Source organism: Artibeus jamaicensis, unplaced genomic scaffold (assembly GCF_021234435.1).
Source record: "Artibeus jamaicensis isolate MK-2021 breed Jamaican fruit bat unplaced genomic scaffold, CSHL_Jam_final contig_700, whole genome shotgun sequence".
Lineage (NCBI taxonomy): Eukaryota > Metazoa > Chordata > Mammalia > Chiroptera > Phyllostomidae > Artibeus > Artibeus jamaicensis.
This window is the reverse complement of record NW_026521930.1, coordinates 5,075,665-5,088,430: the sequence shown is the minus strand read 5'-3', so window position 1 is coordinate 5,088,430 and position 12,766 is coordinate 5,075,665. Positions and strand designations below refer to the sequence as shown.

At 43.7% G+C, this 12,766-nt stretch overlaps 1 protein-coding gene across 4 annotated transcripts; it reads left to right on the top strand.

The window, feature by feature from the left end:
- The first annotated feature begins 67 nt into the window (after positions 1–67).
- AHSP (alpha hemoglobin stabilizing protein) lies at positions 68–9,894 on the top strand. Of its 4 annotated transcripts, none has more exons than XM_053671522.1 (6): positions 68–126; positions 551–713; positions 5,838–5,920; positions 8,984–9,052; positions 9,233–9,311; positions 9,525–9,894. In XM_053671522.1, exons 5-6 carry the CDS (start codon positions 9,237–9,239, stop codon positions 9,726–9,728), a joined length of 279 nt encoding a protein of 92 aa, XP_053527497.1. In that variant the 5' UTR covers positions 68–126; positions 551–713; positions 5,838–5,920; positions 8,984–9,052; positions 9,233–9,236; the 3' UTR covers positions 9,729–9,894. The 4 variants fall into 4 exon arrangements, with proteins under 4 accessions (XP_053527497.1, XP_036986351.1, XP_036986349.1 ...); XM_037130454.2 differs by lacking the exon at positions 68–126 and adding an exon at positions 159–342; XM_037130456.2 differs by lacking the exons at positions 68–126; positions 8,984–9,052 and adding an exon at positions 157–342.
- Positions 9,895–12,766: the final 2,872 nt, after the last annotated feature.

The window sequence follows — 12,766 nt, the reverse complement described above, 5'->3', positions numbered from 1 at the left end:
GCTACGGCGGCTGCAGAGGGGCAATCTTCCTTCGCGAAAGGGTTTTTTGGCCTCTGCATAGTCCTCCGGCAAGCCCGGGAACTAAACTATTGCTTTATGACCTCACTGACCCGCCAACGCTCCGGGGTTGGCCTCGGCCCTTGTTCTTTCTGGCATTTTGTAGCGGGGCCGCGGGAGCAATGGGAACTGTCTAGGCAGCTGACAGTCCCAAAAATGCAGGTTCTGGAAGTACCTGCATTTCTGGGTCCTGCGACTTCCAGTTTTGGGGCGAATCAAAGAGAGCGTCTCTTGGGAAACTTGGCATTCCAGTGGTCACAGAACTTTCAGTTATGTAACTTGCAAGTTAGTGTCTCCCTCTGAGCTCCGGGTGCCTTCTTTGTTGTGAGGCCCGTAGCTACATTTTACTTTTACTTTGTCCCACGCAACTAACACATAGTAGGTGCTGAAAAAATACTTGTAAAATGAATGAATGTATGATAAGAATTTGGGCCATATGCTCCCTGAGGAGGCCCTGTTAAACTTCCCTTTGTGTTTTTGGTTTTTCTTCTAGGTGGCTCTGCAAAACTACTAGAAATTCTCTGCCCTTCAGCTGTCCCCAAGACTGGAAGAGGATTGTTTCTGAAAGGACCCTAAGGACATCCGAGGAGTGAGAAAATGAAGGAATTGCAGTGAATAGTGTCAGAAAACAAGAGAGATAGGCAAAACGATCTTGTGTGTGTGCTGTTGGAGTCTTAAGACTGTTTCTCTCCCCTGCAGCTCACCTTTCTTTCTGGTCCTCTTACTCCCTTCCTCTTTACTGTTCAGTGCAATGTACTGACTCCAATGTAGAAATGTGCCAAAAGCACCCTCTTATTATCAGAAAAAAATACCCCGTTTCCTTAACCTGGTGTGGGGGTTCAGAGAGAGTCAACCAGAGAGTGCTTCAGTGATATGTGGATTTTTTTGAGCTAAAGGAATTTCAGCTACAGGCTCAAGAGAAACTTCTGCCCCTTCCTTAACTACCTAGAAGAACTTGAATTAGGGGCCTTGCCCATAATGAAAAGACTATCAGCAATAATTTTTTGACCTACCTATATGACAGGGAAGGCTTTTACTTAACAAACATTTGTTCTTCTTATCTGACAACGACCCTTTGAAACCCCCAAGACAACTTAGCCATCCCTAGTTCAAAATGTCTTATATACCTAGATCCCCCTTTTCTATTTCTGAACCTCGCCTGTATTTCTGAACCTCCCCCTTTTCTATTTCCGAACCTCTCATGTAGATTGGGTTTCCATATATATAAAAAAATTTGGTTATTTTCGCCTGCTAATCTGTCTCCTGACTATTTGATGATTAGACCAGCCAGGAGAACCTTGAGGGTACAGGAAAGTTTGTTCCTCTCCCATACTGGCGTTCTTGGACAACCACTCCCTCCCAGTTTGACTTCCTGCTTAAAACTTCTGATTCTTCCAACTATCACCTTCCTCTGTGACCTCAGCCTAAAATGCCCTTCTATCCCCTCAACTTATCTCAGAGCTATATAGAGCCTCTCTGAGATAGACCCAGGGGACTTCATTTCTCTCTCTTTTTTTAAAATTTGAGTTGCTTGTTGGGTTACAAATATGTAATATTTTAAATGTTAGCTTCTGTGAGTATATAAAACTGAGGCCAGCCTCTGTGAATGAATCCCATGAGGGGGCCTCAGTTTGAATTCAGGGTCTGTCACTTCATATCTTTGAGATCTTGGGCAAGTTTTTTACCTCTCCGTCCTTCAGTTTCATTATCTGCAAAGTAGGAATCATACTAGTACCTACCACATAGGGTTGGGATGAGGATTAAATGAGTGTCTACATAAGAACATCCAAACCTGTAGAGAATTTTTATAAGAATTTGTCTGAGCCATACAGAGGATACTCCTAGAAGCAAGATATCAACAGACAGAGAAAAATGCTTCTCAGAATGGCAGTTTGCAGCTTATCTTATACATTTGGAATTAAGGAGGGAACATAGGGCACACACTCTCCTTGGGGTATGTCCACTCAAATCTTTTTTTTGAAAGATTTTATTTGTCTTTAGAGATGGGAAGGGAGGGAGAAAGAGAGGGAGAGAAACATTGATGTGTGAGTGGTTGCATTAGGGGAGAAACTTGTTTCTTCTCACCAATGCAGAAAAGAATTACAGATCTGTGAGCCTGCTGGCATCAAGCAAGGTTTATTAGTGCTAAGTTCTAATGGGAAAGCAAATGCAAGGGTGGCCAGAGGCCAGGTGGCTAGAAGCTGGGTGGCCAAAAGAGGGGTGGCCAGGGTCCTGGTGGCCAGAAGCCAGCTGGCCCAGAGGCCCCCATGTGGCAAAAAAGACCCAAGAGGGGCAGGAGAGTGAGTCCTTTGTTCTGAAGACTTACATAGTGGTGAGTGGGGGTGAAGAAGTTACGTATTGAAAAGTAAAGGCAGTGCCAGCTGCCTGGGGGACATGACTGCCCGAACATAGGTATGTGGGTCTATTATCCTGAATCCTTAGCTTGCTCCAGACTCTATTCATTTTGTATACATGACAGGAGACAGGCAGTTGATCAAAGTTGTTTTGTGGGCTTTTCTTTGGGCCCTATAGTCCCCGTTCTCCCTTCTAAGCCTTGGGATGAATACACAGTCTCAAGGATTTCCTTTTTCCCGCTAGTGGAGATGACACATACAGACTTTCAAGGGCTACCCCCTGCACGATCATAGTCTACTTGTGTTGCTTGGAATGCCTGGCAACCTTATCAGACCAGGCTCAGCATTGTTGGGTCAATGGGTGAGATTTTGCTTTTAGTCTCCTGTATTCAGTTCTGGTTAGTTTGCAGTGGTGAGGCCCTGCCTTTATTTCCACTCTGGCTGCTCATTCTACCACAACATTTGCCTCTAGCATATCCCCAACCTGGGACCTGGTCCAAAACCCAGGCTCGTGCCCTGATTGGGAATCAAACTGGTGACCCTTTGGTCCGCAGGCTGGTGCTTAATCCACTGAGCCAACGCCAGCCTGGGCTCAAATCTCTTTTTTGAGTAAATTTTCTTCTAGACTCTAAGGATTTCCATGAGACTTGCAACAAGGAGAGCAATGGGCAGTGGCGTCTTCTCATCCCAGGCTAATCCGAAGCTGTCTCCAAGGTCACCTTTGCTCTGACTGTGCGGTGAGCTGACAGCAGCCCCATCTTGGCTTCGCTGCTTTCCCACAACATTGCTAGGAGCCAAAGCGACCCCACCTGAGCTCTCTTCCCTCCTGTTGCTTCTTCTGTCTGAAGCCCTTCCTTGCCTCACTGTCCCCAGATCTAATAAACATACTCTCAAAATTTAAAAGAAAAGGAAAGAACATAGGAAAATTACATGAAGGTGGGAGAAAGCAAGGCAGGAGTTGAAGTACACGACAAAGGAGTCATTTCAAAGGCGTGTTAACCTAAATGCACAGAAAAAAATGGACAGGGCTTGCTTAAGGCAAAAATATACCAGTTTAAATACCTGGAGTGTCACCACCCACCATGACCTGCCCAGTTAAGAAATTTATGAGCAGATCACCCTGTGAGGTTACTTTCAGTAGAACCCCTTTTTCGTCCATATGAGTGAGAAGTTCTTAAACTATGTTTGGCACATAGTACATGCTATTGTGGACAAAAAATAAAGGGGCTCTGTAATAACACTGACAAGTCCAGTGGTGGAAAGTAACCTCACAAGGTTATCTAGCATGTCCAAGGTGCGTTAACCTAGATGCACAGTGACAATGGGCAGGGCTTGCCTAAATTTTCACTAAAGAACTTCTGTGGTTCTTTCCCCACCGTGACCTGCGCAGTTAGGAATTTATGATTTATTACCGCACCCCTCTTCATCCACTATGTAGTACTGTGACCCTCTGAGTAAGGATTAGGTAAGGGCCCCAGACGATTACTGAAGGATCATGAGGACAGATGTTTAGTAATCAGAAGTCCCTGGCCCTACAGATGGGTTAAAAATGTTATCTCTGATAACCTCTTATTATGTGCAGGACCCCTACTCGGTAGTGAAATTGGAGCAGAAGTTCCTCTTGAGCCCACAGTGTTTTGGTTGCCTCCAGATTAAAACAAACTGCATACCACGGAGGCACACCTTGGGGTGACTTGTTCTGAACCCCCACATGGTCAACACTTATTACAGCCCACTCTTCACACAGCTTAAAATCCCCCCGCTTCAAACCTTTCAGGGGCTACTTACTACTTTTAAGGAAGAAGTTTGCAGTATTCTCCTCCAAATCCTTCAGTGGTTTTTCTTTAATTACATGTATTGGAATGATCTCAGTTAATAACCTTACATGAGTTTCAAGTGTACAATTCTATAACATGTCATCTGTGTGTTGCATGTGCGCTCACCACCAAAGACTCATTTTCTTCTGTCACCACGTATTTGGTGACACCTTTTCCCTCCTGATCCCCCCTGCATCCCTCTTCCCCTCTGGTAACCACCACGCTGTTATCTGTGTCTATGAGTTTGTTTATTTTGTTTGTTCTTTAGTTATTTTCTGTTTTATATCCCACAAGAGTGAAATTGTTACTGAACAGCAGTTTGGATCCCGCTGCCTGCCACCATCCTCTAGGCAAAATTCCAAAGGCAAAGGTTTGGTCGTAAAGGAAACAATTCTTTATTCAAAAGCCCCACAATTTTAGAATAACAGCTTCCCACAGGCATTAGTCTCGTAAGACTATCAATGAAAGCTAAACTCTCCTCAGTTACAGCTTTAATCACTTAAGCCTATCAATTAAGGCTAAACTCTTAACTGAGTTCTCTTAGCATAACTTGTTAGTTTTAATTATCTTATTTCTATAGGGTTAGTTTACAAATGAAAACAACATAAGACACAAAAGCCACACAATTTTGGAAGAATGGCGGCTTCTGTCTCAGAGCTCATCCCCTCTAGAACACCCGAAGGAGACTAACTCTGCCTCCCTGTGCCAGGCCAGCCTGACCCTGGGCTGTGCTAGGAGTTCCTTCCCATCCAAAATACCATCGTTGGGAAACACAGGCGGCTGCAGCACGGTCACGTAGGCATCCTCGAGGAAGAAAGAGCCAGTGAGCAAGCCCAAGAGCCAGAGACGGCCAGTCCGGGAGACCAAGAGCCCTTCTCTATGTCAAACCTTTTAACCTATACTTCCATGCACTCTGGAGGCGTCCAGCTTCTCTGCCAGTCCCATCCTAGACTGTTTACCATTGCCTCCTCCTACAGCCCCTTCCTCCTCCTCCCCAGGAAGCTGATCACATCTCTGTGAATCAAAGTCATTTGGTTCTTCTCCTTTTCTGTCTGACTTATGTCACTTAGCAAGACACTCTCAGGATCCACCCATGTTGTCACAGATGGCCGTATTTCACCCTTTCTTATAGCTGAGTAGTATTCCACTGTTTATATGTACCGTATCTTCTTATACAGTCATCCATCAAAGGACACTTTGGTTGTTTCCATGTCTGGCTACTGTGAATAACTCTGTAATGAACATAAGGATACATATATTTGTACGGATACATGTTTTAAATTTTGGGGGGTAAATACCCAGAAGAGAGATTCCTGAGTCATAAGGAAGACTAGCTCTATTCCTAGTTTTCTGAGGAATCTCCACACTGTTTTCTACAGTGGCTGTACCTGTTCACATTCCCACTAGCAGTGCATTAGAGTTCTTTTTTCTGTACATCTGCTCCAACACTTGTTATTTCTTGTCTTACTGATAATAGCGTCAATGGCTTTTCTTCACACTTGAAAATAAAACACAAACTTTTCATTATTACGGCCCACAAAGCTCTGTATATGCGCCCTGCCTACCTCTCAGACTTTGTGGCTCATCATTCACCCTCTTACTTCCCCAGTGAGAACAGAAGCTCCAGGAGGGCAGGAATGTTGTCTTTCAAACTGATATATTCCCAGGGCCTTGTACCAGTATCTGCACAAGGTGGGTACGAAATACTCTTTCTGGACTGAAGAAATTTATTCTCTAGCCTTTGTAAGGTAGGTTTTGTTTTATTCATCCTTTACAGACTTAACTGAGGCTTCTATATGTGAAGTCAGTTCAGATTTACAAAACTAAAAATGGCAAAAGCATCCATTCATTTATTCATTCAGCAAATATTTAGTGAGCAACTGCTGCTCTCGTGGTTACCAGAGGCAGGGTTTACATCTGAGGCTAATGATTTTAGAACTATACTATTTTTCCTCTTCTTTTAATTTTTTTTAGGAATTAAAAAAATTTTTTTAGGAATTACAAAAAATAATATAATATATTTGTGCTATAAGATAATTCAGATAATAATACAAAGAGATAAGGTCAAATTCTCCCTTGACATTTATCTTCCAACAAATGCCAGTCAATCCTGAGAAGTAAATAGTTTGCCTTTCTACACAGAGAGAGCAAGAAAGAGAGTTTTATACTTAATTTCCATTCTTATACCCCCATACTTGCTGCCTGGGATAGCCTGCTCTAACTGTAGTTCATTTAACATTCATTGTCTTAGAGATATTTTCATATCAGTACCAATGTATCTACTCTATTTTATTATTTTTAAATTAAAAAATTTTAATTAAAAAATATTTTGTTTATTTTTAGACATAGGGGAAGGGAGGGAGAAAGAGGAAGAGAAACATCAATGTGTGGTTGCCTCTCATGCGCCCCCTACTGGGGACCTAGCTTGCAACCCAGGCATGTGCCCTGACTGGGAATCTAACTGGCGACACTTTGGTTGACAGGCCAGTGCTTAATCCACTGAGCCACACCAGCCAGGGCGAATTTAATTTTGTAAATTTATTTTTTAAAAAGACTTTATGTATTTATTTTTAGAGACACAGGAAGGGACGGAGAAAGAGAGGGAGAGAAACATCAGTGTGTGGTTGCCTCTTGCACACCCCCAGCTGGGCATCCAGCCCACAACTGAGGCATGTGCCCTGACTGGGAATTGAACTGGTGAACTTCTGGTTCATAGGCCAATGCTCAATCCACTGAGCCACACCACATGCCTGCCAGGGCTTTTTTTTTTTTTAAGGGAGATGGGAAGAGAGAGAGAAAGAGGGAAAGACACATCGATGTGAGTAATACCAATTGGTTGATTTTTTTACATGCCCTGACAGGGGACTGAACCTGCAACCCAGGTGTGCGCCGTGACCTTTTGCTTTGCAGGACGGTGCTCCACAAACTGAGCAACATCAATCAGGGCTTATTTATTTTAATAGATGCATGTCATGCCTTAGTATAAATGTGCCAAAATTTCTTTAGACTCCCATATTAATGGACCTTCAGGTTGATTCTGCCTTTTCATTATTATAGACTGGCATGGTAAATTCCTTGTACAGAGCTTTTTGTGCATTGATTATGAGCATTCTTTATTTTTACTTTTTTTCAACATTTAAAAAAAATAGAGGCCAGCTGGCTGGTGTAGCTCAGTGGATTGAGCGCGGGCCTGTGAAGCAAAGGATCGCAGTTTGATTCCCAGTCAGGGCACATGCCTGGGTTGCAGGCCAGTTCCCAGTGGGGGACACATGAGAGGCAACCACACATTGATATTTCTCTCCTTCCCTTCCTCTCTCTCTGAAAATAAATAAATAAAATATTTAAAAAAAATAGAGGCCAAAGCAGCATCATTGGGTTAAAAGGCATGTGTATTTTAATTTGAACAAGTATTGTCAAATTATTCCTTTAAAAAGCTTTGTCAGGTTGCATTGCAATTATTTCTTCTAGTGGCAGCAAATAGTTTCTACCCTAGATCAATGAAAACATATTCACACAAAAATCTGCACACAAATATTTATAGCAATTCTACCATGCTTGCCCCAAACTGTGATCAATCCGGTTGTCCGTCAGTGGGTGAATGATAAACAGGAGTGTGTCCACGGGATGCACGCTCAGCAGTGAGATGGAATGCCCACTGCTACTTGCAACAACGTGGATAAATCTTAAAGGTGTCGTTCTGAGTGAAAGAAGCCAGTCCTAAAGGTTATGTGCTATATGATTCCATTATAGGATATCCTCCCAAACGAGGAACTGTTGTGATGGGGAACAGGTCAGTGCTTGGTAAGGTTTAGTGAGGGGGCTGGAGGTGACTACAAAGCGGTAGCAGGAAGGAGTTTTTTGGGGTGATGGAAGTGTTCTGTATCCTGATTGTGGTAGTGGTTACATGAATCTATGTATTAAAATTCACAAATTATACACCAAAAAGTGCTCAATTTTGTTATATGTTAAGAAAATGCTATAAATGAAAAAAATCAGTAAATATCTATGAGTGTAAAGGTGCTGTGAAGTTTGAATGTTGGATTTTGAATGCAGAAAGATGTAACAGGAAATGCACACATCTTTAATGCTGGTTACTTTGTAGAGGAAGGGAACAAAAACAATCCCCTTTTTCAGAGTACATTTTTTGTTATGTTTCACTCATCTCAATTAGGGTGACGTTTTGAAATTTGAAGAAAATCTAAAACTAGAAAACATTAGGAAAATATTTAAAGGAAGAAAAAGAGTATTTCTACTTTGTTGAGTACCTAGTGATATGTTAGAGAACGAGACATCTCCATCTCCATTCTTGCAGAACACAGCGTGGTAGATAGAGTTCAGTCCCCATATCTTACAGACAGCTCATCTGCAAATTGTGAATAACCAGTAGCTGCCTAATAGGACTTTTTACACGAATAAATACCTTAACAGATCCTTGAAACAGTACCTGGCATCAGTGGTAAAAATAATGTAAGCTGCTAATAAGATATCATCTATGAACTGGTCAACTCAGTTAATCTTAGTTTTGTGAGCATTTGGAACCTGGATACTGTGGTGTGGGGCAGAGGGCAAGGATCTGGCCCTGGTTTGGCTTCCTGGGCCTCTCCACTTATCTGTTTTTGTGGCCTTGCTATCTTTCTCACTTCAGGGGAGCCTCTCCCTCCTTCCACTCCCCAGGCTGACTATCACTCCTCCTCAGGACCTAGATGCAGGGCGTTTTCCTCTTAGACTGACACTTAACTCCTTGCTTACATCTAGGTTAGCACAGAGAAACATACATACCCTGAAAAGTGTGGGTGAGGCATAATAGCACTGCTGGACCTAAAGGTGAGCAAACCTGGAAGAAACATGATTTCAGAGCAGGGTAGGATTTGAAAGGTATCGGGGTGGGGGTGGGGGGGAGCTGACCTTGCAGGGTACCAGGAATTTTTAAGTGGAGCTAGGGAATTGCGGGAAATACCCAGAAATGAGGGAAAAGGATACTTAAATTTTTCTTTCTCTAAACAGGCAGATGGCTCTTCTTCAGGCTAATAAAGATCTCATTTCCACAGGAATAAAGGAATTTAATGCTTTGCTAAATCAGCAGGTAAGTCCAAGTAATCTGTTTCAAAAGACAGGACTAGTGTGTTGAAGGGTGGGTGAGGGCAGAGAAGAGAGAATAATTTGGAGCTGGGAGAGTTAATAGAAACAACTAGAGACAGGAAATACCAATCAGAGAAAAGAGGATGGCAGAGTCTGTGGGTTACTCCTGACTCACATCGCTAACCTCCTTCTCTCCCTCCCTCTCCCCCTCCCCCAGGTCTTCAGTGAACCTCTTGTCTCTGAAGAAGCCATGGTGACTATGGTGGATGACTGGGTAAACTTGTACATCAACTATTACAGGCAGCAGGTGACAGGAGAGCAGGAAGAGCAGGACAGGGCTCTGGAGGAACTCCGGCAAGAGCTGAAGACCCTGTCTGTCCCTTTCCTGGACAAATATAGGGCATTCCTGAAGTCCTTGTGAGCACCTGCATCATCCAGTGCTTTTCTCCTAGCCTGGAGGCTGAGGCCTGCATTTCCAAGAAACCCTTAATTCCTGCATCTGTATGCTTCAAGTCCTCAGGCTCTGCTCCTTCTTGGTGTTACTCTACCTTGACGCCTCAATAAAGACCAACACTGGTTTGGCTGTCTTCGTGGCTTTCCTTTCGTTGTCTGTCCTTGACTTGTGGAAGCAGTTGGTGACTTTCCTTCAGTTCTGCTTCCTAGATATGATCTTGGAGATTTAATAAAGTAGCTACTGGGAAGTACCAAAATAGCCTAAAAGAGGGGCCAGGGAGACAGGCACTAAAGAGAAAGTGCTGGGGTCAGGGGTCATTGAAAAAAGAGGGAGACAGAAGTTCTCCAGTAATTGTGGTCCAGTAATGTGCTTGTCTAGAAGACAGTAATTGGAGGTCTCCCAGGCTTGTTCATTCAGTGCTGGATGAAATCAAGCAAGAGTCCGCTCACCTCAATTTTCCAATCTCCTGCACTGTTTTTCAGGGGAGAACACCTTTGTCTCCATCACTCCTTAGTCCCAGATGCCAGGATTGGAGGCAGATTTTCCCCTGTCCCACCTCTTCGCAGACTCATCCTTTGTCATTCCCCAGGCTAGACCTGCTTTCTCTTTGACCTCCAGACCTTAAGCTTCCTTATTTTAGGGTTCTGGGGTGGAACCAAGCTCACGAGCTTAAACAAAACAAAATGAAGTTGTTAGAACCAGGGACCCACTGACTGTACTATCTCTAAGTAAAGCCTCCAAGTGTGGTAGGGCTGGGAGGGGGGAGGGCTCAAGGTGGCGGGCAGGAGGGGCAGGCCTAAGAGGCCGGCAAGCATCCAGGGAGCGAATTCAGCTCTCTTTGGGCCATTTGCTATTTTGCCTCTTCATCGGGAAAGGTATGAAGCTGAGAGGGCTTGTTTTCTTATCCCAACTTCCAGCAAGCTTTCATTTCGTATCCGTGCACTCCCACCTCTGCCTTTTGGTTTTGGGGTCTCTGTAGTCTGGCTCAAGATCCAAAGGGAACTAGCTCAGTGCCCCTAACCAGTGTGAGGTGGCCACAGACCCAGCAAGACAATTGCGACCTCCCAGGGAAACAGGACGCCAACACCTCTGAAGTGCGATTGGTGGCTTATGTGGAGGCCAGGGCCTTCCCACTGCACACCCCAGAAAAAAATCTTAGCCCATTAATGGGCCCCTGGACTGTTGGGGTGGGACAGTAGTCAATAGCATCACCTTTGCAAAAAGACCTGAGTACTGTGTAGGGGTGAAGTAGAGAGATCAAGGAACCCTGTTTAAAAAGCATTAGATTTGCTCCAATGCTGTATAAGGTGCAGCTGAAAAGCCCAGAAGCCGCTTTGGCTCAATTGATGAAGATAAACATCCCCAAAATGTGGAACTATCCAGCCTCTGGAGCTGCAGGCTGATAATTTCGTAAATGCTCAGACAAAGGAAGATGACTAATTACCAGGTATGTTGTAGTAAGTGGGAAGTTCAACATCTAAATTTCATTCTAACTATTTCATAAGCTGTATGAAATTGAAAAATTCCAAAACAAACTTTAAGGACAGAAACCTGTTAAACTTCACTACATGTTTTCACGTGCTGATTACCCAAGCATCTGGTCTTGAATCTACAAAGAAGTAAAATTTGGAATATTTTGATTTTTCAGAGATATATTATGAACCATCAGCATCTGATGGCTCATAATAATAAAATTAAATGACCAGACCAGTGAGTACCCCAAATCCATTATTGTTTCTCCAGAAAAATTAACCAGAGTTAGCAGGAAGCATAATGTTTCCTTTACTTTGACAGCAGTACCTGTCAACATACCTGAATTAATACTTGAAATAAGATTGTAAACAGAAGGTGAAATATAGCCATAACCTTGCCCTTATCCTCATTCTAATATTGACCCTGACCTTAGAGCTGACTCTGAATTTAAACCTCACCTTTGACTTCACCCTGACCCTCACCCCATCCCACTTGACTTTTATCCTGAGCATGATATAGATACCCTTTCCCTCCCAATGGGGTAAGTGTGAGCTTCACACTGACATTGTCTCTCATTTTCACCCTGACACTGATCCTGATGCTGAAGACTGAGAACTTTACCTGACCCAAACTTTTACCTTGACTTTGAACCTCAACCTGAATTTTTATCCTGACCCTAACCCTGAAGTTGACCCTCACTATGACCCTACACTAACTGTGACACTGAGTAACTTTGAGCATGTCCCTGACCCTAACCATGACCGTTATCTTCACCCACTTATTGACCCCGATAAGTCCTGAGGCCCTAAGTACAGACTGACTCTGATTCTGAAACTGATCCTTAGCTTCACTGTGATCATCAGCCTGACACTGACCAACACTCTGACTTTGACCCTGAAGCTGATCCTGACACTGCTACCACTGGGACTCTGATCCTGACCTTACCTCTCAAGCTGTCCTGACAATGACCTTCATCCTGACACTGCCCCTGCCCCTCAACCCAATCCTTACCTTTACCCTGAATCTGCCTGTCCTGTGACCCTGGTTGTGAATATGACACATACTCTGAACCCCGCTATACCCCTATACCCCTCTTTCTGGCTCTAACCAAGACCATGACACTCATCCTCAATCTGACCTTTGTCACTGAGAATCTGACATTTGTACTGACTCTCATCCATACCCTGACCTGCCTCAGACCCTTACCTTCAACTTCATTATACACCTGACCCATACCCTGACCCTTATTGGAACTGCAGACTGAATCTAAACCAAAACTGATATTCAACTTTACTCTGATCTAGACCTTCACACTCACCCTTACACTGACCGTTAAGCTGATTATTACTCTGAACTGCGTGCTGAACCTGACCAACCTGATCCTGACCCTGAACTGGACTCTGAATCTATTCTCATTCTGTCCTTGAACCTATCTTCATCCTCTTGACCTTGGTCTGAGCTTCAACCCCACCCAGTTCTGACACTTGCCTTCTCTCAGACACTCAGTCTGATGCTGATACTGACCATGTCTC

What these genes read in the sequence shown, in the direction of transcription:
- AHSP (XM_053671522.1), top strand. Translation starts at nt 9,237, where the DNA reads ATGGCTCTTCTTCAGGCTAATAAAGATCTCATTTCCACAGGAATAAAG. An exon ending in ATGCTTTGCTAAATCAGCAG is followed by an intron (nt 9,312 to 9,524) that starts GTAAGTCCAAGT and finishes CCCCTCCCCCAG; the next exon opens with GTCTTCAGTGAACCTCTTGT.